A 22,701-nucleotide genomic window follows, 5' to 3' on the forward strand; every position below is an offset into this window, starting at 1 on the left:
GTGCTGATTTCCTTATTTTCACTGGATGGCTTTGGAAGAGCATTGACACTGGACTTAGAGGAATTGGATTCAGGTCCTTTCTCTAACACTACCAATGTGATCTTGGTCAAGCCACCGAATTTCTTTGGACCTCAGTTTCTCCATCTGACATGTGAAGGGGTTGGTCTCTGAGGTCTCTTCTAGCTCTTGACCCAGGATACTGTGATCCTACTGTGCAGCTTTGGTTTCCTTCTCTGTAAAATGAGGGGGTGTAATCCAAACCTCCAGTTCTCCTCCTATGGTTCTCTGAAAGGATGCTGAACCAAATTTTAATTAGAGAATAAAACCATCCAGATACCATTGCAATAGGTATACTTGCCACGTAACCACAGCATGCTCGGCCCAGCACAATGTGGTTTGTTACCTGGAGCTCCACCCCATAGCCGGTGTAGACAGTCACATTGTAGGTGCACTCCAGGAAGCTGTGCAGGGGCAGTGGAATGTAGTCATTGGAGTCTATGTAGCCCTCGGGATCAGAGAAGGTGATGCTGCAGAGAGCTGAAGGCAGACATTACAGTTAGAATCATGTTCCCCAATCCTAAGTTCCCATGGGCAAGCAAAGCCCATTCTAAAGTTTGGAATGCTTGATCGCAACAGCTCTACCCTTTATGGCATCAGCCTTAGGGGCCTTGGAGTCAGAAAGACAGAAGGAGCTGAGGGTGGGAGGATCCACATGCAAAAAGAGAACTTAAGCTTTTTAGATTTTTTTCTTAAGATTACAGATTTTAATAAGCATTTAGTTTATGCGAGACAGTGTCATTTAGCAAAGAGAGTTTGGAGCCAGAGGACATGAACTGAAATCTTGTCTTTTCCACTTAATCTTTGTATAATTTTGGGCATCAGCTTATAGACTTAGGTCTGGGAGGGGCTTTAGATATTAAGTCCCATGCCCTTGTTTTATAGGATCTTAGATTTAAGGATGAAAGGGACCTTGGAGGCCATTGAATCCAAGTCCTTCATTTCACACATGAGGAAACTCAAGCATGGGGTGGGAAAGTGACTTGTTCAGAATCACACAGCTAGTAAGTGCCAGAGACAAGATCTGAACCCAGGTATTCCAGACTCCAGATCTAGTACTCTATCCAGTGTACTCTACCGTGTCTTTATTTTACAGATAAAGAAACCGAGTTCCAGAGAAGTGAAATGTCCACCCTCTCTTCTTCCCATAGAATATGAGTTCCTAGAGGTCAGAGACTGTTTTCCATTTTGGTTTTGGATCCCTAACTCCTAACACATTGCCTGACACATAATAGTCATTTAATAAACACTTTTTGAACTGGGTTGAATTTCCCAGGATCATACAGTATTCTAATGGGGTTCCCCAGTTCCCTAGTCTAAATCCAAAATCTAAATCTTTTCACTGACCCATATGGCTTTTGGAAGTATTTTCCTAATATGGACCTTTTCTGACTCAGTGAGAAGGTTGGGCTGGGGTCATAGCATCAGAGATAAAGGAAACTCCAAGTCCATCTGCTGTAGCCTAATTTTCCAAATGAGGAAAATGAGACATAGGGATGTTCAATGATCAGTCCAAGGACACAAAGGCAGTAAGTGGGAGAGCTAAGACTTGAATCCAGATTCTTTGATTTCAAATCAATCAATCAATCAATCAATCAATCAATCAATCCACAGGCACTTCAAGCACTATGTGTCAGGCAGGCAATGTGCTAGGATTTCTCTTAACTCCACTTGATTCAGTTTCCTCATCTGTAAGATGAGCTGGAGAAGGAAATGGTAAACCATTCAAGTATATTTGCCAAGAAAACCCCAAATGGAGCCATGAGCAGTAGGACATTTCTGAAAAATGACTGAACAAGAAAAGTAGTTTGGAAAATGCTGAAATGGAGAGGAGAGCAAAGTTGTAATTATGCCCCTGGGATGAATGATGCTGGTGGAGGGAGAAATGTTCAGGCTAATTTCCTACTGGGTGAAGTCCTCCTAGGAGAGGGGATAAGCTCTCCCTAAGAGAGTTCTCTAGCCCCTGCTAGAGTGTAGGGAGTGTGTAGGATTGTTTGGTGAGCCTAGGAGAGACTCATCATAGTGACAGGACTCTTAGGGTAGTGGCCTTGGGGGATACTCCTGCCATGCAGAGTCAAGAACTACTGGAGGCTTATAAGGCCAGGAACCTCAACAGTGTTCAGCATGATGAGGAAGGTCACTTTCCTGGATGCTGGCCCATTGTTCTGAGAAAGGTAACTGAAATGTCAGTTTTAGACCTGGAAATAATGATGAGATGTGCTAGAGTTGAGGAAAAACACTTTTGGAAGCCCCTCGCCTTCAATAGAATCAAGATATAATATAGATGCATATTTGTGAAGGGCTTCCAGAGTTTCCATGGCCAATCACTGAGCTGCAGTCACCTCTCTATCCCCACTGCCCCCTTCTCATTTGGCTCCCGAACAAAGCATGCTGGGAAAGATAATTAACTGGTCTTCAAATTGGTTCATTTGGATATTTCTGAGGGTCATTTTTCAGTGAGGATGCAGAGAACATCAGTCAACTGCAGAAAAATGGTAAGGAAAGTGCCCCAGAGGAGCCACCTCTACACTCTAAAACTGTCATGATCTGAAGCTATTTGACAATCAATTTCTTGCTGGTTGTTAGACCCTGTGGAGTGTAGATGGCTTCTAGCAAGGCGACTGTTAGCACAGTAATGAGATGAGTAAGATTAATTATAATAAAATAGAATGTGCATGGGATGTGAAGTCATAACTGGATTCCAAATCTATCTCAACTTGTTCATACCTGAATTAATCTAGTTCTAGGAACTAGATGAAAAGGAATTTATTTTAAGGAATAAAAATATAGCCACACCTATGTGGAAGGGCTTGCTTTAGATTTTATTAATGACATTCTTACTACTACAAAAGATTACAAGGATTTTGATCCAGTGACATTGGCTTCCTCGTCCAACAAAACCCTTCATCTCCTGACTTCAGGTATTTTCTCTGGCTGTGCACCATGCCTAAAATGCCCTCCCTCTTCCTCACCACCTGGTTTCCCTGATTTCCTTCAGGTTCCAGCCAAAATCATACCTTCTTCAGGAAGCCTTTTCTAACCCATTCTTCCGTTGATTAGTTCCTATTTATCCCAAATATAGTCTGTTTGTACATAGTTGCTTGTACATTATGTCCCCCATTAAATTGTAAAGTCCTTGAGCACAGGAACTGTCTCTTGTCTTTCTTTGCATCCCCAGAATTTAGTACAGTACTTTGCATGCTGCTTAAAAATGCTTTTATAGACCACTGAGAAGTATGATTTTGACTCATCAGTTTTGGATCCCAACCTTGTTCTGGGAGACAAAGCTACATATGTAACTATAACCCAGGAAATAGAATAGCATGATTTATATAGGAAAATATATTTCTATATATATGTTATATGTTATATTTTCCAGTTAGGGGCTTCCCCATGTAGTCATTAAACATGCATAGAATCTCTGAGGCAAAATGGTCCTCTAGTTCAATGGTGTCAGATTCAAACAGAAATAACTCACTGAAGTTACATATTGACTTAGAAAATCACAAATTAGCATTACTTATGTTGTATTGTATTCTTATTTCTTTTGTCAAATATTTCTTAATTCTATTTTAATGTGGTTCAGGTTGCACTGGGGAATTTCTCCCTAATGAATTTGATATCTCTAATGTGGTTGAACCTGTACCACAACAAAAATAGCCTCTACAATATATGGAAAGGTGTTTTAAATACTTTAATGGGTGACATGATCTCCCATCTTCTCCAGGATCAACACCCCAATTTTCATCGATACATTCCCATATGGCATGATTTTGAGACCCTTTACAACCCTAGCTGCCATCATCTGAATACTGTTCACCTTAACAGTATCTTTCCTGAGAAGTCCAGAACTGTTTTTTTTTTTAGTTGTTTCTACCTGCATGGCTCTCCTTGTCTCTCTTGGGGATGGGGTTTGGTTTCTCTGAGCCTTTTTCCTTATTGCAAAATTTTGGGTTGGACCAGATGATTCCTTCTAACCCTAAATTTATTCCAGGTTTTTCATTGAGTTACGCTAGGTTTCAGACTTGGAAGGGACATCGATGGCTGTTAGCCCACTGCATCTATCTATCAATCAGTGGATTAATTCACAGGCATTTTTAAAGTGACTAAAGGGATGACAGGTTCTAGATTGGTTCTGTTTGAGACCTCGGGGGCAAAGCTAGAAGGAAGGCTTTTTTTAATGCCTCCCAGATCTTCGTGTTGCCCCTCCCAATCCCTAACATTGTTGTGTGTCTTATTTGGATATACGTCACAGCTAATCACCATACCCATGTTATTTTCTGGACAGAATTTAAGCTCCTTGAGGGCAGAGGCTGTTACTTTTGTCCTTGAATCACTCAGCACCTGGCACAGAGCCTGATGTACGAGAGGTGCTCAAGGAGTCATGGTGTGTTCAATGTTATAAAGACAAAGCAACTTTAAAAGACTTAAGAGATATCCTCCTCATTCCCATAACAAACTGTGAGTCCGGAGACCTGAAGATGAAGCACATTGCCCACCTGCTGCAGAGATGCGGAACAGGAAATGAAGAGTGAGGCAGACATTTTTGGACATGACTAATGTGGAATTTGTCAGAATGTCAGGGTAGGGAGGGACCTGAGAACAGGGGATGTCAGGGCTGGGAGGGCCCTTAGAACAGGGGATGTCAGGGCAGGTAGGGGCCTTAGAGTAGGGAACACCAGAGATGAGGGAGAACCCTACAATTTAGAATATCAAAAAAGAAAGGGTCCTTAAACATTTTGCATAGAATTTCCGAGCTAGCCCATTAGAACTTACAACACCAAATGTCAGAACAAGAATACTAAGTTTTGGAGCTGGGAGCAACCTTAAGAGACCAAACAATCCAGTCCCATCTGAAAGAAGACAAAACTGAGGCCCAACAGCTTTATAAAATAATAACTAATATCTCTATAGCACTTGAAGGTTTGCCAAGCACATGACAGCATACCTTAATTAATCCTCACAACAACCCCATGATGTAGGTATAATAATTATCTCCATTTCATAGAGGAAAAGCCTAGGCTGAGAAAGATTAAGTAACTTGCCCAGGGATCCACAGATAGAAACTATCTGGGCCGGGATTTGAACTCCAGTTTTCCTTACTCTAAGGAGGATGCCCAGTTTGATTCTCCAAGTTGCCTCTCCCCACTGGTAGAGCTTAAAGCAGCTCTCCTGACTCCTGGTTCCATACACTCATCACTACACCCAGGTGCATTTGAGCTGAGTGCATTGAGCTGAGAAGGGCTTTCTGTAGCTTGGGAGTGTCTGTTTCTGCTCCCTGGCTCTCTCTGCCTTCCATCAAGGGGCCAGTGTAGACACTCAGAGCCAGAATCTTGAAACAGTCATGGCCCCACATTAGGAGGCCAGAAATGCAATTTCAATTCTGGTTGTTGCTAGCACATTGGATGCACTTGAACAAATTATTCCTCTCTGAGCCTCAGTTTCCTCATTTGCAAAATGGGAATAACTATCTTCATTCTATCTGCCTATAAAAGACAATGAAATATGAAGTTCTGGAACAACAGAGGTTGCACCTCATTCTTGACTTCTCAACTGCACCCACTGACCATATCCAACCTGCTACTAAATTCTATTGTCACATCTCTCCTATATATCCCCTCTCTCACTGCTGCATAGCCACCATCCTAAGACTCCCTCATCACCTCTCACCTGAACTATTGTTAACAGTTGTCTAAGTGACTTCCCTGTCTCAAGTCTCTCCCTCCTCCAATCCACCTATCCACTCAGTTACCTAAGAACTTTTTTCTAATCTAATTTCTGACCATGTCACTCCCTCCCATTCAAAACTTCCAGGGGCTCCTTATTATTTCCAGTATCAGATATAAAACCCTCTGTTTGGCTATTAAAGCTCTTAATTATCTGACCTCTTCTTGTCTTTCCAGTCTTCTGACACTTGACTCTCCATCATGTACTTTACTATCTGGCAGAGGGGCAGCTAGGTGATGCAGTAGATAGAGCACCAGTGCAGGAGTCAGGAGGACCTGAGTTCAAATCTCACCTCAGACACTTGACACTCACTAGCTGTATGACCTTGAGCAAGTCACTTAACCCCAGTTGCCTTATCCTGGGTCATCTCCAGTCATCCTGATGAATATCTGGTCACTGGATTCAGATGGCTCTGGAGGAGACGTGAGGCTGGTGACCTGCACAGCCCTCCCTCACTCAGAACAAAGTCAAGTGCAAGTCATGTCATCATTTCTCTGATGGCATGGTCTTCTTCAGCAACGAAGGATGAACACACATTACTATCTGGCAACGTTGAACTCATGGCTAGTCCTCTAACACAACGTCCCATCTCCTACCGCAATCTCTTTTCTTTGGCTGTCTCCCATGCCTGGAATGCTCTCCCTCCCATCTCTGCTTCCTGACTTTATCAAGACTTAGCTCCAATCCTTTCTTAAGCAGGAGGCTTTTCTGGTTCCCCTAGCCTACCATACCTTCCTTCCGAGAGGATTCCTCTATGCATTCCATGATTCCACCAAACTGAATAGCTCTTTGCCTCCTGTATATATACTGGGTTTTCCCTCCTCTCTGTATTCTATAGGCTTGTAATTTTCCCCAACCCTCTTGTTCCATCTATTTTGTACTTCTATTGTTTGTCCACACTTGCATGTTTCATGTCTGCCTGTTGTCTCTCATGTTAGACTGGGAATTACAGTGCTTAGGACATAGTAATTGCTTCATAAATGCTTGGTGACTGACCCAGATCTTGTAGTTATAAACATTCTCTACATTATGCCAGGGTTGGTCTAGGGGAAGAAATAGACAAGCTCTGACAACAAAGATATAGGGTCTTGTTAGAAAGAAGAGAAGGGAGAGAGAACAAAGAATTGTGATTTTGAGTATAAAGTCTGGCATAGCAGAAGCATTAAAGCACCGAGCTATGTAGAAGATGGAGAGAAAGAAAAGGAGGCCCAGCCCAGGAAAGAGGGGAGGGAAACAAAAGAAGGGGATGGCATGAACACTGGAGCTTGGTACATTGAGAAGTATCCCGGAATTAATTTCAATCCCCTGAAAATTATGTTTGTTTGGTGATGGGACAAGAATAGCAAATGTGTGTGGCATGTAAATGTCTTTTGAGAGAGAATCCTTGAGAGGAATGAATGAGATAATGCCTGTGAAGGGTGAAAAGCAAAAACTCTCTGAACATAAGGCATCCTCAAGGCACCTGTGCCTCTGTGAGCAGGGCAGTAGATTGGCAGCCAAGAGACTTGGGGTACAGGCTGTTCTCCCAAGTCACAGAGAAGGCTGCGACCATCTGATGCTAACCTCCTCAGCTCCAGTCTTCCATTCCTTAATATTTTCTAGGCATCATCACCCCCACTCTCTTCTCCTCTGGGCAGGAGTCTCATGAAGGCTAATGAATGGCCTCACCTGCACCCTTGTTCACTTCTACCAGTACCCATCCCTTCTTTTTGTGCATCTTCTACCTCCCCTTCACTACAAACTCTCTTAGACCTTAGGGACGCCCTCCATTGACCCTTCTCTCCCATTCAGTCACCCCCACCCCACATCCTTCATAGCTAAATTCATTGACAAAGTTTATACCAGATACCTCGACTTGTTCATTACCCATTCTCTCACCAATTTTTTTTAATATAGGCATTATCTCACTACTGGAATTTCTTTCTTGAAAATCACCAGACAGACATTTCCCAATTACCAAATAAAATGGCTGTTTTCCACCCCAGCCCTCTTCAGCCTCTCAATCTTGACCTTCCCACGGTTTTTCCCATTGACAATCACCCCACCCTCCCTTGCTCTTTATGCTCTCCTCCCTTGCTCTTTATGCTCTCCTCCCTTTGACCTAAAAGATGCCATACTCATATACTTTCCTTACATCTTCATCTCCTCTTCTAGCTTCTTCAGTGATTTCTCTTCCTTGTCCTGACTATTGTCCTGCATGGTCCTCTCTTTGGCCCCCTTTCTTCTCTCTTTACCCTCCCTCCTTTTGTGGTCTCATTAACTTCCAAGACTTCAACAGCCTTTATACAGGGGATTTCTAGCTCCTTATCTTTATTCCTGACTGCTCCAGGTCATCCCCCATGCGGCTACTAAACTGATATTCCTAAAGCACGCATTTCACCATGCTACTCCCCTGCTCAAGAAGTTTCAGTGAGTCCCTATTACCTGAAGAATAAAAAAAAGTCTCCCATTTAGACTCTTTCATATTTGGCTCCAGTCTTCTCTTTCCTTTTTCCTCTTTTCTCTGTCTCTTCAAGTTCTTTATAATCTACTCCCATTCTACCTTTTAGATTCTTTCCATAGTCTCATTAACTCTTGTAGGGCAAGGATGGTTTCATTTTGATCTTTGAATCTCCTAAACTTTTCACAGTGCCTGGCAAAGAGGAGGCCCTTAAAATGCTTATTAATTGATTGGTCACTTCTCTCTCCCCTTTCTATGATTCCACCAAACTGGCTAACTCTTTGTCTCCTGAACTTACACTGGGCTTTCCCACCCTTATGTCTTCCATGGGCCTAGAATCTTTCTCCTCCCTCTTGTTGGACCTTGTATTTTTCTTCATCCTTTAAAGCCCAACTTCAATGCCTCTTCCTCTCTGGGACCTTCCTGGATCTCCCTGATTGGTAATGACCTTCCCTCTTGGATCTCACAGTTTGTTCTGCACCTCTCTAAGAAATTAGTGATATCAAAGTGTGTATTTGGGTCACATCTCCCCTTAGACTGTGAACTCCTTAACTTATCTCAGCTTGATGCTGTCCACATAGTAGGAGAAAGAGTGATGTCATGGATAGGTCACTGATAGTTCAATTAGAATTAGAAAGACGAGTTCAAATCTTGTTCCCCCCCCCTTTCCTCCCCCATTCTATTTGATCTTGGGCAAGTCACTTCATTTCTCTGGGTCTCAGTTTCCTATCTGTAAAATGCTAAGAATAACCTCTTTTTTACAAGGTTGCTGTGGGGACTAAATGATATAATGTTTGCAAGTGTTTTGTAAACCTTAAAACATAATATTATATTTTAAATGTACATTATAATAATATATAATTAAGAGCAGAGGAGCTCTGGACCTGGTGTTATGAAAAACCTGGGTCTGAATCTTGCTTCTAGTACTTCTTGGCTGTATAACATCATGGTCAAGTCATTTAAACTTTCTAAGCCCTAGATTATTCATCAATAAAATGGACAGAGTAAGATTCGTATTGTGGAGATGACCCAGATAAAGTGCTGGACTTGGAATCAGGAAGATCTATATCTAAATTTCACCTCCAATGCTAGCCGTGTGATCCTGGGCAAGTCACAACTTCTCTATGTTTTTGGAAATGTTCTGGATCCTACATACTAAATCATCTGCTTGGTAAAGAGAATTCTTACAGTAGAAGGTTCCTATACTGATGAACTAACAGGATTGTTAGAAGGAAAACATTTTACCTACTTTAAAGTGCTTTAAACATATGAGTATTATTTTTATTCCTACCGTTTATTAGCCATATATCCCCAGAAAAAGTTCCTTCTGTTCAATCCTTTGTAAGATTGTGGGGGAGGGGGATAATAACACTTGCTCCACATACCTCGGAGACCTGTTGTGAAGGTGTCAGAGGAGAGAATGGTGTAAATAACATAGAACCAGAGGTGGAGAAAGGGGACCTGTGTTTGAAGCCTGGATTTGTTACTTGTGTGGTCTTGGGCAAGTCACCCAATTTCTCTGAGCTTCAAAGAAGTTTCTAGGATTATAAAAATACATCATGGTACATGGTACGGTGGAAAGAGCTACGACTCTGAAGTTGAGAACCTGGGTTCAAATCCCATACTTATATTTAGTACCTACATGACCCTGGGCAAGTCACTTAACCCTCATCTATAAAATGAGAGATAGACTAAATGGTCTCTGAAGTCCTTTCCAGATTTAGAATTATAATCCTATAATTCTAAATTACTTAACCTTTCTGGGTCTCAGTTTCCTCACCTGAAAAATGAGGGAATTGGGCTAGGTGACCTCTGAGGTACCTGTTACCTTTACATCTATCCTGTGTTTTCCAATGATCTGGACTTATAATTTCAGACTCATTTTTAACTCTCCTCTCTTACTAAAGTAGTGGGAAGAACACTGCAGTCAAAGAATCTGGATTTAAGCCCTACCTTTAACCCAAAGATCTATGTAACATTGAAAAATCACTTCTATTTGGGCCTCAGTTTTCTCATCTGTAAAATGAGAGCATTGGACTAGAGGGCCTCCTTCAGCTCTAGAGGGAGGGACCTAGGATTAGTTTGTAAACCACAAAAATCCAACTTAATGGCAGCCACTTGTTATTATCATCACAAGGATCAAAGGTTTCCCACACTGTATGTTAAGAGAAGGAAGGCCTCCTGACCTGGAGCCTGCTCTGTAGTGATGACTGTGGTTGTAATGATGGTGGAAGTGGTTGTCTCTTGACTTTCCTCTGAGGCAGAGCTGGTCAGATCATTCTCCACCATCTTCTCCTTCAGAGGAATGGGACTGGCCCCATCCTCTATGGGAGCATCCTGAGCTGTGGGAATGGATGCCTCGGTCTCATCTGGACTTTGAAGCAAGGTGTGCTCCAAGAGCGGAAGGGAGGTGTAGGGGGAGATCTCCAAGGGGGCCGGAGTGGTGGGGCCACCACCTCCTTTCCGGCCCAGCCAGGAGGGCTGCTCGGCCATCCCATGTCTACCCTCCAGGGTGCTGGAGGCTGGGTCCTCTGGTGCATGGGGTTTGTCTGTGAAGGAGAAGAAGCCTGGATTGGAAGGGGCAGGTTGGGAGGCCATCCTCTGTAGCATGGAAGGAGTTGTCTTTGGCCTCAGATGCTTTCTTGCTGTGTTAACTTGCTTGAGAGAAGGGGGTTTCTTCCTTGGTGGAAAAGTATGCTTCCCACTGGCCTCTGCCAGGACTGTTGACATAGGCAGGTTTTCTAGGTGAGCCGGAGCTGTTCCCTTCAGTTCCATCTCTGCATCTTCTTCCCCAGGCTGGACAGCACTTGCAGGAGTACTCACTCTGCCTTCAGCATTCTCTTTACTTATCTTGTTGTTGGCCAGCTCCTCAGGGTGCAGGTGGTATGGGCTAGAGGGCCCCACCCTCCCTTCTGGGTAAACATCTAGGAAAGAAAAGAAAAGATGCAAATAAATTCTTGGTTACTTGTCTAGGACTATGGACTGTCACAGCTGGAAGAGACCTTGGAGGAAATGAGAGCTCTCCAGTCCAGTGCTCTCATTTTACAGATGAGGAAAATTAGGCCCAGTGAGAAGTGATTTTCCAAAGGTCACATAGAGCACTGGGGTATTGAATGTCAGAGCTGGAGAGGTCTTAGAATAGAGAATGTCAAAGCTGGGAAGGGCTTTCAAAGAGATCAGAGCTAGAAGGGACCTTAGAACATAGAATGTCAGAACTAGGAAGGGTCTTGGAACAGAGACTATTAGAACTGTGAGCAGCTGAAAGAGAGGACTGTCATAGTTGAAGGGGCCTTAGACCTAAAATGTCAAAGCTGGAAGAGACCAGAGAGAGAAAGAAATTCATTCTGTGTTCAATCAAGACCCTTCCCAGCTTTGACTTTTAATGTCCTCCCTCCCTCCCTCCCTCCCTCCCTCCCTTCCTTCCTTCCTTCCTTCCTTCCTTCCTTCCTTCCTTCCTTCCTTCCTTCCTTCCTTCCTTCCTTCCTTCCTTCCTTCCTTCCTTCCTTCCTTCCTTCTTAGAAGAAGAGGATCAGAACACAAAATGCTACATCTGGAAGGACCTCTCCTCTCCTCCCCTCCCTCCTCTCCCCTCTCCCCTCCCCTCCCCCCTCCCCTCCGCTCCTCTGTTGTTCTGCCCAGGGGAAGGTAAACTCCATGGCCAAAAACTGCCTTTTTGTCTTTTGAGTTTACTGGCTACATTTCTTCCTCAAAGATCAAGCCTTAAACTCAATTCACTCTGGAGCTCATAGACTGAACAACAAGCCCCCACCCACCTAGCACAGAGTGGATGTAATAACTAAATAGTAATTGGTTCTCTTTTACCCACAAATCCTGAGGGTCTTCTCCCAGTTCAATTTTTTTTTAAATAGGTCATCCCTTGAGTAACTTAAAGAAGCCTATTCATTGAATGGGTGTGTCTCAATCAAAGTGAGAATGCTCTAAGACCTTAGGCTGAAAGGGTCAGGGCCCCACATTGCATCCTGGGTCATCTCCAGTCATCTTGATGAATATCAGGCCACTGGACCCAGATGGCTCAGGAGAAGAAAGTGAGGTTGGTAACCTTGCACAGCCCTCCCTCACTCAAATCAAAGTCAGCTGCAAGTCATGTCATCATCTGGATGTTATGATCCTCTTCAGAACGAAGGACAAACACAACAACAAGCTGTTCCTACTTTGCTAATCTGAACTCTAGGTCACCCCCAGCATTCACCTTCTCTGCTCCCACTGCTGGGCTGCCAAATACGGCTGGAGGAAGACTATTCCAAATGAACAACAGGTAACCTAAATTGAGACCTCATTGTTATATTGTAATCCTTTCATCCTGATTTGATTGACTCTGTAGCACCCTTTCCCAAGTGACTATTTCAATCCTCCTCTCTCCTCAAGCCTACAAGTTCACATACCCCATCTTTCTCTCTCCACAAATATCCTTACCTCCCACTTTACTGAGAAAACTTGGACTATCTACTGTGAAATTCCTCATCTCTCCTCCTCCATATCTCAAACCTTTTACATATTCACCTGTTCTTTTTATCCTTTATTCTAGTCTCAGAAGATAAGACAGTCATTTGTTATACCCAGGCTAAGCTTTCCACTTGTGTTTTTGATCTTATCTCTTCCATTCTCCTCTAGTCTCTTCCCATCAATCACCCCCAACTTCCTAACATTATCTTCAATCTCTCCCCATCTCTGGACTCCTTTCTTGCAGGCTACACAAATGTACAGGTTTTCTTTATCTTAGAAACAAACAGGCTATACACAACCTTCTTTTGACCCTGTCATCCCCTCATGTTATCTCTCTGTACCTCTCTTCCCCTTGAATGCCAAATTTCTACAAAATAATGCTGTCTACACTCATTGCCTCTAACCACCGACTCATATCTCAACTCCTTGCAGTCTGGTTTTTGACTGCACTGATTAGATGAAATGTCCTTTCCAGAATAATCAGTCACTTTCTAAATAGCTAAATCTTACGATCTCTTCTCAGTCCTCATCCTCATTGACCTTTCTATAATATATGACATTCTTTCTCTCCTCTCCTTAGTCTCCTTCCCTTGACTCCCATGACACTATGTTTTTTTCTGGGTTCTTTTGTCTCTCTATTCAGACTCCTTCTCTGGTCCCTCCTGCCTCTATTGTCCTGAAAATGTGAGTGTTCCTCAAGTCTCTATCCTGGGTTCTCTTCTCTTTATACTGACAACATCTTTCTTGGTGTTCCATCCTCTTTGATGGTTCAATGACCATTTCTATGCAAATGACTTCAAAGTCATTATATCTCCTTCTAATCTCTTCCCACATCAAAAACTGGTTTGTTGGACAGTGCTACCTGGATCTCCTGCTGGTAGTTTCAAGTCAACATGTACAAAATGAAATACATTGTCTTCAACTTTTGACCCTGTCCTCAAACTCCCCCCCCCCCCCCGATATATGTCCCTCAACTTCTGTTTTCCTATTGACAGTAACAGAAAAGAATGCTGGACTATGGAGTAAAGAGAAACAGGATGGAAACTCAACTTTTCAACAGCCTATGTGTGGGACGTTGGAGAAGTCATTTAGCCACTCAGAGCTTCAGTTTACTCATCTGCAAAATGGAGGTAGAGATGCTTCAAAAATACTTACTTCACAGGTTTGCTAGAAAGTTCTCTGTTAAGCACAAGGGACTATAGAAATAAAAGATGCTATTGCTACTTTTTAAAATTACTTTTTCTGTTAGCATGATGGTCCTTCCAGTCACTTGGATTTGTCATCCTCACTCACCTCCTACATTCAACCAGTTGTCAAATCTACACGTTTCTCTCTACTTTCATGACCAATGTTCTATTCCAGGCCCTGACCACTTCTTCCATGAACTACTATAATAATCAACTCATTCATTATAGGATTATGGGACCACAGAGCTAGGGCTGAAAACAATCTCAGAGGCCACTAGGTCCAATGCCCACATTTTAGAGAGGGGAGAACTGGAGTCAAGAAGACTTCTAGTGTCCTAGATTGAGACCTCAAAGGCCATATAGTCCAACTCTCTACTTTGTATAGATGGGCAAACCAAGGCTCAGTCTTCTTGTCTCCAGCTTTACCTCTTGATAGTTGACCAAAGTGATTTTCCCAAAGAGCAAATCCATCATGTTACCCTCCCCGACTCAATAAACTGGGGATGGCTCCATATTGACTCCAGGATGAAATACATAGTCATCTATTTGGCTTTTGGAGTCCTTCATGTCAGCCTCCTCCTACTTTCCAATCTTTTTATACTTTAGTCACTGACATGTGCTTTGTGATCCAGTGACACTGACCTCCTTTCTTTTCCATGACCAAGATATGCCATCTCTTGATTCTAGGCATTTTCTCTGACTTGAAATGCCTTCCCTCTTGGCTTCCCTGGCTTCTTTCAAATCATAGCTAAAATTCCATCTTTTATAAGAAGTCTTTCCCGATCCTTCTTCATTCTAATACTTTCACTCTCTAATTATTTCCTGCTTATCCTGTATATAGCAGCTAGGTGATTTAATGGATAAAGCACTGGGACTGGAGTCATGAAGACCCAAGTTCAAATCCTGCCTCAGATATTAGGTGTGTGACACTGGTCAAGTCACTTCATCCTGTTTGCTTCAGTTTCCATCTGTAAAATGAGCTGGAGAGGGAAATGACAAACTACATCAGTATCTTTGCCAAGAAAATCCCCAAGTCACCGAAATGACTCAACTATGCCAACAAAATAGTTTGTACATATTTATTTGTACATTATCTCCTTCGTTAGACCATGAGCTTCTGGAGGGCAAGGTTGTCTTTTACCTTTTTTGTGTATATCTCTAGCACTTGGCCCAGTGCCTGCCACCTAGCAGGTGATTAGTAAATGTTTGTTAATGCTAACCAACACACAGCTGGCAAATTAATCTTTTTAAGTGATGGGTCTGGTCATGTCATTTCCCTCCTCAAAAACACTCAGTGGCTCCCTATTGCCTCTAGGGTGGTTTAAATTTCTTAGTCAGGCATGTAAAATCCTTCAAAATCTAGTGCTGACCTACCTTTCAAGTTTATTCCACATGACTTCTGTTAATTTATTCTAGGGTACAGCCCAAATGTTGTTCTTCTACCTTGTCCTGCCAAATTCTCTGCTTCTGTATGTTTGGGGAGGCTAAGGCTCTCCTTCCCTCCCACATACTTGGAAGGCATGCCTCATCTCTGCCTATGGAAAGCCTTCCCTGATGACTGTAAGACTGAAAGTACTCTCTCAATACTCAAGTATTCCTACAGCACCTTATAGGAAGCACTCCATGTTCTTCTCCTTCTCAACCATATAACATGTTAATCTGTATAGGCATTATATCGTCTCAGTAGAATGTAACCTTGTCAAAGCAACAAGTATGTTATACATTAAATGAGTATTAGGTTCCACGTTATGTACTATGCACTGGGGATACAAATAAAAGCAAATAGAAGGACTGGCCCTGCTTAATGGTGGGGGTGGAGATATATCATATTAAAGGGAGTTGAAAGGCAGTGGGGAAAGGTAAGAGTGGATAGTCTGCTAGGGGTGGGGAACCTGCAGCCCCAAGGCCACATGTGGCCTTCTAGGTCCTTCTATGTGGAATTTTGACTGAGTACGTGTTTGACAGAAGAAATCCTTTTATTAAGGGGATTGATTCTGTGAAGTTTGGATGTAGTCAAAGGACCACACTTGAGGATCTAGAGGCCTCAGGTTCCCTACTCCTGCTCTAGAAGGAAGTCATCACTGGTTGGAGCAGGTTGTAGGCCTGGAGGGATCTTCCAGGGCGGGAAGGCAGTTGAAGGGGTGAAGCTCAGAGAGCCAGGACCAGATTTTGGAGAGGATGAAGGATGACTGACCTGGTTCTTCCTTAGAATGGAAGTTTCAGGAAGAACTCTGCAATGGGAGGAGCGGATCATAGGGGCAGACCAAAGTGCATGGGCAATAATATAAATATATATACATATATATGCACATACACATGCAATATACATATACATATATATGTGTGTGTGCATATATATATATATATATATACATATATGTGTGTATATATATATATATCTCCCCAGTGCTGAGCACAGGGCTTTATACATTTTAGACACTTAATAGATCTTAAACTTGATTCAATTTACTGACCCTTAGAGATTACCTAGGCCAATACTTCTAAGTCAATTCAGTTCAGCAGACATTCATCTCATTCCTGTGCCAGGCACAGTGCTAGGCTCTACACATACAAAGAAAACAAGTTCATTCAGGGAGCAGTGGTGACTGTAAGACCATGCATCTAGGCCTGGAAGGACCTTAGTGGGCATCTAGCACAATCTGTAGAAAGATAAGTGAATACAAAGTGATAGATTTTCATATCAACTCTCTAAGGTTATTAGTTTCAGGGAAGATGCTGACCTGCATTGGTAGAAGGAATTTTTTTCATCTGGAAATTTGTGGACTTACAGATCCGGTCCTCATGGTGTTTTAATTTTTATAGTCCGACATATAGATAGATAAAAAGTAGATACAAATTCATTTCAAGAGGGAAAGAATGGTAGAAAATAGGGGGGAACAGGAAAGAGCTCCTATTTATTATAATTATAACCCTTTATCCAATATCAGGATTGGGGAGCCTGTGGCCTTGAGGTCACATGTGGCCCTCTAGGTCCTCAAGTGCGGCCTTTTGACTGAGTCCAGACTTCACAGTACAAATCCCCTAAATAAGAGGATTTGTTCTGTCAAACTTGGACTCAATCAAAAGGCTGCACCTGAGAAGGTCACATGCAGCCTTAAGGCCTTAGGTTCCCCATCCCTGTGGGCTAAGCCCTATAGAGGAGGATGTTGAGATGGAGGTGACTTGCTGGATGGTCCACAAGAAGTCAGGACTAGATTGGGCCCAGGTTTTCTGTCTCCTGGTTTTGGGTCAGTTGTTGAATGTTTTTCAGTGATGAGATTCTGTCCCTGCCTACTTTGGGCCATCACCACCAGCATCTGAGCATCGTCAACATTAGAAGAACAGAGAAGTCCTGGATGAGGAGTAAAGTCCTGGGGCTTGAGAACCGAACTTTTTCTAGAGCCCCAATTCTGACTGCTGGGCCCTGTTCTGGTGCTGTCCCTGGAGCATCCCTCTGCCTGCAGTGCAGCTGCAGTGGCTGATTTCCTTTCATGGAGTAAGTCTCTCCAGCTCATTCTATATGAACTGCAGTACTTTGCTTCTGGCATCAACAAATGCTCATGTTGTATAACACTGATCAGAACCCAGCCATCATTCCAGAAGAGCACAGGCTCTGTCTGCATCTCAGTTGGGCCTGGTCCCACCTCTCAGATTGTGTATCTGTGAGTGCTCCCAGGAAGGGGAAAGGAGTGGTCAATTGGACAATTTTATTGGGTCTTCCTAAAGAGTGTTAGCTGGGCAATCAGAGGACTCAGATTCAGATTCACTTCTGCCACTTACTATATATGGCATGGGTATAGGGTTGTGGGGTCAGATCTGGGCTCAAATCCAGGCTCTGTCTATCACTTACTACTTTGAGGGCAACTAGGTGATACAATGGTTAGAGTCCTTGACTTGGAGTCGGGAAGATATCTGAGCTCAAATCAAACCTCAGACACTTTACTAGCTATGTGACCCTGGGAAAGTCATCTAACCTCTATTTGACTCAATTTTCTCATCTGTAAAATGGGCATGATAATAGCACCTACCTGCCAGGAGTATGAGGATCAACTGAGATAATAATTGTGAAGTGCTTAACATAATGCCTAGTAGGTACAATATAAGTGTTAACTTTTATTATTAGTACCTGTGGGATCCACAACTCACTTATTGTTTAGGGAACAGAGTCTTCTCTTCTAACAAATGAAGGGTTTGCACTCTGGCTTGGAAGCCCTAGGGTGCTATTACAGATCTTATAGCTACCTCTTTTTCTTAGCCCAAATGAACAGGTTTAACCATCACCATAGTCTAAGTAATGCTGAAAATCAGGCAGAGGATAAAGCCCTGACCAGGGAATCTGAAGTGCTGGGCTCCAGTATGTCACCAACTGCCTGTGTGATTTACATCATGACTGCTTCTCTCTCTGGCCCTCTGGCCTTTATCACAAAGGTTGTGGGTTTTATGACCTCAGAGTCCCTCTTAGCCTTGACGTCCCCTTTTCTGAGACTCCTCCCAGTCCTGACATTCCTTATTCTGAGGTCCCTCCCAGCCCTGACATCCCTTGTTGTGAGGCTCCTGACGTCCTCTGTTCTGAGGTCCCTCCTAGCTCTGACATTCCCTGTTCTAAGGTCCCTCCAGCTCTGACAGTTTGGTGAAGCCTCTAGATCTTTTCTTATAATGTGTTTAACTGCATAAAATGAAATGCATGGAATTATACAGGAAGCAAGTTGATTGAGATAGTTACATGCTCACTCTCATACACACACACACACACTCACACACACACTCACACACACATTTCATGCACCCTAGGCTAAGAACCCTCCTAGCCTTTTGCAGTTAATAAAGTACTTTGCACACAATGCACACAATGCCCACAATGGAGAGGACAGCTGGAGCCAAGTTGTGGCAGCCTTCAAAGCCAAATGGAGGAGTTTGTGTTTGATCCTGATGGAAGCAGGGGCCACGAGAGGGTTTGTTTGCTTTTTACCAGAGGAGTGCCATGGTCAGATCTGTGCTTTAGGAATACCAATGTGGCATCTGAGTGAGGATGAACTGAAGAGGGGGGAGACTAGAACTGGGGAGACCAATGAGGAGGCCATGGTCTGGGAAAGAGATGATGAGGCTCATGCTGGGGGAAGGAGGGCTGATGAGTGAATGTTTGAAAGGAAAGAAAGGGATATTTTGAATTTCTCTATTTATTAATGATTTAGAGCATTTTTTCATATGGCTATTGATAGCTTGGATTTCTGCCTCTGAAAAGTGCCACTTCATTGTCGTTGTTTAGTCATGTCCGACTCTCTGTGACCCCATGTGGGGTTTTCTTGGCAGAGATACAGGAGTTGTTTGTCATTTCTTTTTCCAGCTCACTTAAAAGATAAAGAACTGAGGCAAACAGGGTTAAGTGACTTGCCCAGGGTTACCCAGCTAGTAAGTGTTTGAGAGGGGATTTGAACTCAGGAAGAAGAGTCTTCCTGACTCCAAGCCTGGCACTCTAGCTACTTTACCGCCTCATTCCCCATTCATACCCTTTGAAAAAAAAAGAAAGAAAAAAGATTCAAGAGATGTCTTGGAGATAAAACTGATAAGAGATTGAATTTAGGGAGAATAATAAGGGGGGGAAACAGGAAAGATGATGGCATCTTCAGGAGAAACAGAAGTTTGGAGGAGGGTCGAGTTTTCTTAAGGAGAATAATGACATAAGCCTTTTTTAAAAAGATGAAACAACTGGAGAGTAGGACAAATGAACACGGGATCAAACTTGGGATCAAGTGTTCCTGACTACCCTGCAATGCTGGAAATGAAGCAAGAAAGGCCTGGATTCAAATCCTGCCTCTTATATCTCCTAGCTGTGTGATCCTGAGCAAATTTTTTAACCTTCTGAGCTCTAGACAAGGCTCTAAGGCTACAGGGAGGGAGCATGGTGCACTGGAAGGCTCTGAAGATGAAAGACTTGTGTTCCAATCCTATGTCAGGTACTCACTACCTATGTGGGACTGGGTCTGTTTCTTCATTTGTAAGTCAAGCTAAGAAGCTTGACAAGTGACTTGCTCAGGGTTACACAGCTAATAAGTATCTGTGGCCAAGTTCGAACTCGAGAAGATGAGTTCCTGACTCCAGGAGAAGTGCTCTATGCACTATGGCACCACTTGGCTGCTCAAGGGGACAAAGCTAATAAATACAATTTTAGGAATCATCTGACCCTGGCTGCCCTAAACCAGATGGTCTCCTGCTTATCAAAGCCCTTTCCCTTTATCCTTGGAGCCCCAAACTATATTTTATACTACTAACCAGGACAGAGGGCTGGGGGACTGTCCTCTCCTTAATGTTGGACACTGGGCCTCTCCTATTTCCGCCATCTAGACTTCTTGGCTGCTGTGTCTCCTTTTACCCTGAAGAGGTTTCCCCTAAAGACAAAGGCTCTGTCTCCTCTAGAGTTCCCTGGGTAAAATGAGGGAAGAAATTGTAGTAGCTAAAGAAAGTGCTTCATGATGTGAGATCCAGCTGAGCCAGAGGGAGAGTCAGCCCTTTCCATGGAAACCAGGGTTGCTAAGGAATGTACTTAGTATGCTCTGCAGGAGGCTCTTTCCCTGTCCCCTACTCCCCCTCAACACATCCGACTCCTCAGAGATCTGAAGTGAGCCTGGATTCTTCAGACTTTAAAGTTGAAGGTTAAATTCACTGCAATTATTTTGTTACATTTGCCCACTAGCTTCTGCAAGAAAAGTGGTCTGATGAGAGAAAGATGGGGGGAATTTCTGCTGGCCATGGTTCTGGAGGTGCTCATAATGGGGGGGGGGGGAAAGGGACTTAGGCTCTCACACTGCCAAAATGGCAAAGGAGAACTGTCTTTTCTGATAAGTTTCAGGGTTATGATGGGTGATGAACTCTGTTTCCAGGCAGTTTTGTGTATATTGTTCCAGTAATCCTAGGACTTAGAATCATGGGATTTAGGGTACTTAGAACATAAAATGTCAGAGCTAGAAAGGCCCTTAGAACTCAGAACCACAGAGCTAGGAGTGGCCTTAGAATGGAGAATGTAAGCTTCTGGAGAACAAGACTATCAGTCATTTCAACTGTGTCCAAGCCTTTATGACCCCTTTTGGGCTTTTCTTGGCAGAGATACTGGAGCAGTTTGGCATTTCCTTCTCCAGCTCATTTACAGATGAGGAAACTGAGGCAAACAGGGTGAAGTGACTTGCCCAGAGTCACACAGCTAGTAAGTATCTGAGGCCAGATTTGAACTCAGAGGAGTCTGACTCCAGGTCCAGAATTCTATCTCTCTATCCACTCTGCTACCTAGCTGTCCATTTTCATAAGAATTTGATTTGAGGCATCACTTATTTATTTGAGCTACTTACCTTCATGATACTTGTTCTAGGAGATAAAATTGCTGGTTACAGATCAGGAAATCTACCAACCAAGGTATTGAAGAGGCTATTAGAACCCAGGGTTCCTGATCTGGTCCAGGTCAATGCTTGCCTTGAGGAATAAGTTACTAGCCAACAAAGATTTTACTGGATAGTATTGTCAGCTCCTTGAAGGCAGGCATTTTTTCCCCTTTTTGTATCTCCAGTCCTTTGAACAGAGCCTGGCACACAGTTGGTGCTCAATTAACATTTACTGATTGATTAATTAATAATGAACTTAACTACAAAAGAAAGGTCAATTTGAACACACACACACACACACACACACACACACACACACACACACACACACTCTCAACTTTCTGTGGCATTCAGACTTCAACTAAGGGAAAAGAGGCCCGGAGATGATGAAATGGTGGCTGTCATGATCTATTGGGCACCATTTCCTCAGTTAGTCTCGGGAGACCAGAGTCATCATCTGCTCCATTCTTCAGTGATGGTGAATTAAATTTAGTGTCCCTAGAAAAGGACAAGCTACTCAAATGATGAGCCTCAACCTTTAAATGTCCAATTCAGGGAGTCTGGAGCCCTCATTCTTCAAAATCACCAGTCATGGCTTAGAATTATCTCAGCCACAAATTTTATTGTTTCATTAACTTTTGAGATGGAAGAGATTTTACAGGTCATCTAAACCAAGACCCTCATTTTCCAGATGAGGAAACTGAGGTCCACCAATGTCGTGGGATGATAAATTCACTGATTTAGGGGTAGAATAGACATTAGATTTCAGCTAGTCAAAATCTTATTGTACAGACAGGTAAACTGAGATAAGAGGCTAAATGATTTTCTCAAGGTCACATAGGAAGTGTCAGAGCCCAGATTCCAACTCAGGTTTTCTGACATCAAAATGATTGCTTCTCTCCATCCCTACTTCCCTTCCTCACTATCCCATGTTTCTTTTCCTACTTAGTCAACCAAGGATTTAGCTGAACTGTATTTACAGGAAAGCCAAAAATGCCACCGAGAAATGAATATCCAGATGTCTTGGGGATATGGCAGTCAGTTTCCAGCACCACATGATTATATCTGACTTGATATTTTCTCCTTTCATCCAGATGTCTTGGCTTTAGGCAGAACCATGGGAGCTGGTCTATCTGATCAAGTGTGCCTAGGAATTAACTGTTTCCTTAGGGAATAAATATGCTTACTCTTGCAATGACACAGTGCAATTTAGGATGTTGAGGAATTTTTATGTCAATGTAAGAGTCCAACAAAGGAGTCTCTTTTTTATACTAGACATAGTAGAGGGCCCTGAGGGGCTTAGGGAGCAGGTGAGTGACATGGTCAGACTTGAGAACAGCTCAGTGGAGGATAGACTGTAGAAGAGGGAGTTTAGAGGGAGGAAATCCCATGACACGAGGAGGCAATTACAATTGGGATTACATTGACTTTAATTGACATTAAAGTGAAATTTTTC

At 43.0% G+C, this 22,701-nt stretch overlaps 1 protein-coding gene across 1 annotated transcript in view; it reads right to left on the bottom strand.

Annotated features, from left to right (window-relative positions):
• Positions 1–22,701, bottom strand: part of SEZ6L (seizure related 6 homolog like) — a 239,932-nt gene that overhangs the window by 102,545 nt on the left and 114,686 nt on the right. The window contains exons 2-3 of the mRNA XM_072600100.1: positions 10,411–11,148; positions 404–537 (exon numbers count right to left, since the gene is read on the bottom strand). Of these exons, the coding sequence (XP_072456201.1) occupies positions 404–537; positions 10,411–11,148 (872 nt within the window). The remainder of the gene's footprint in view (positions 1–403; positions 538–10,410; positions 11,149–22,701) is intronic.

This window comes from Notamacropus eugenii, chromosome 4 (assembly GCF_028372415.1).
Source record: "Notamacropus eugenii isolate mMacEug1 chromosome 4, mMacEug1.pri_v2, whole genome shotgun sequence".
Taxonomy (NCBI): Eukaryota; Metazoa; Chordata; class Mammalia; order Diprotodontia; family Macropodidae; genus Notamacropus; species Notamacropus eugenii.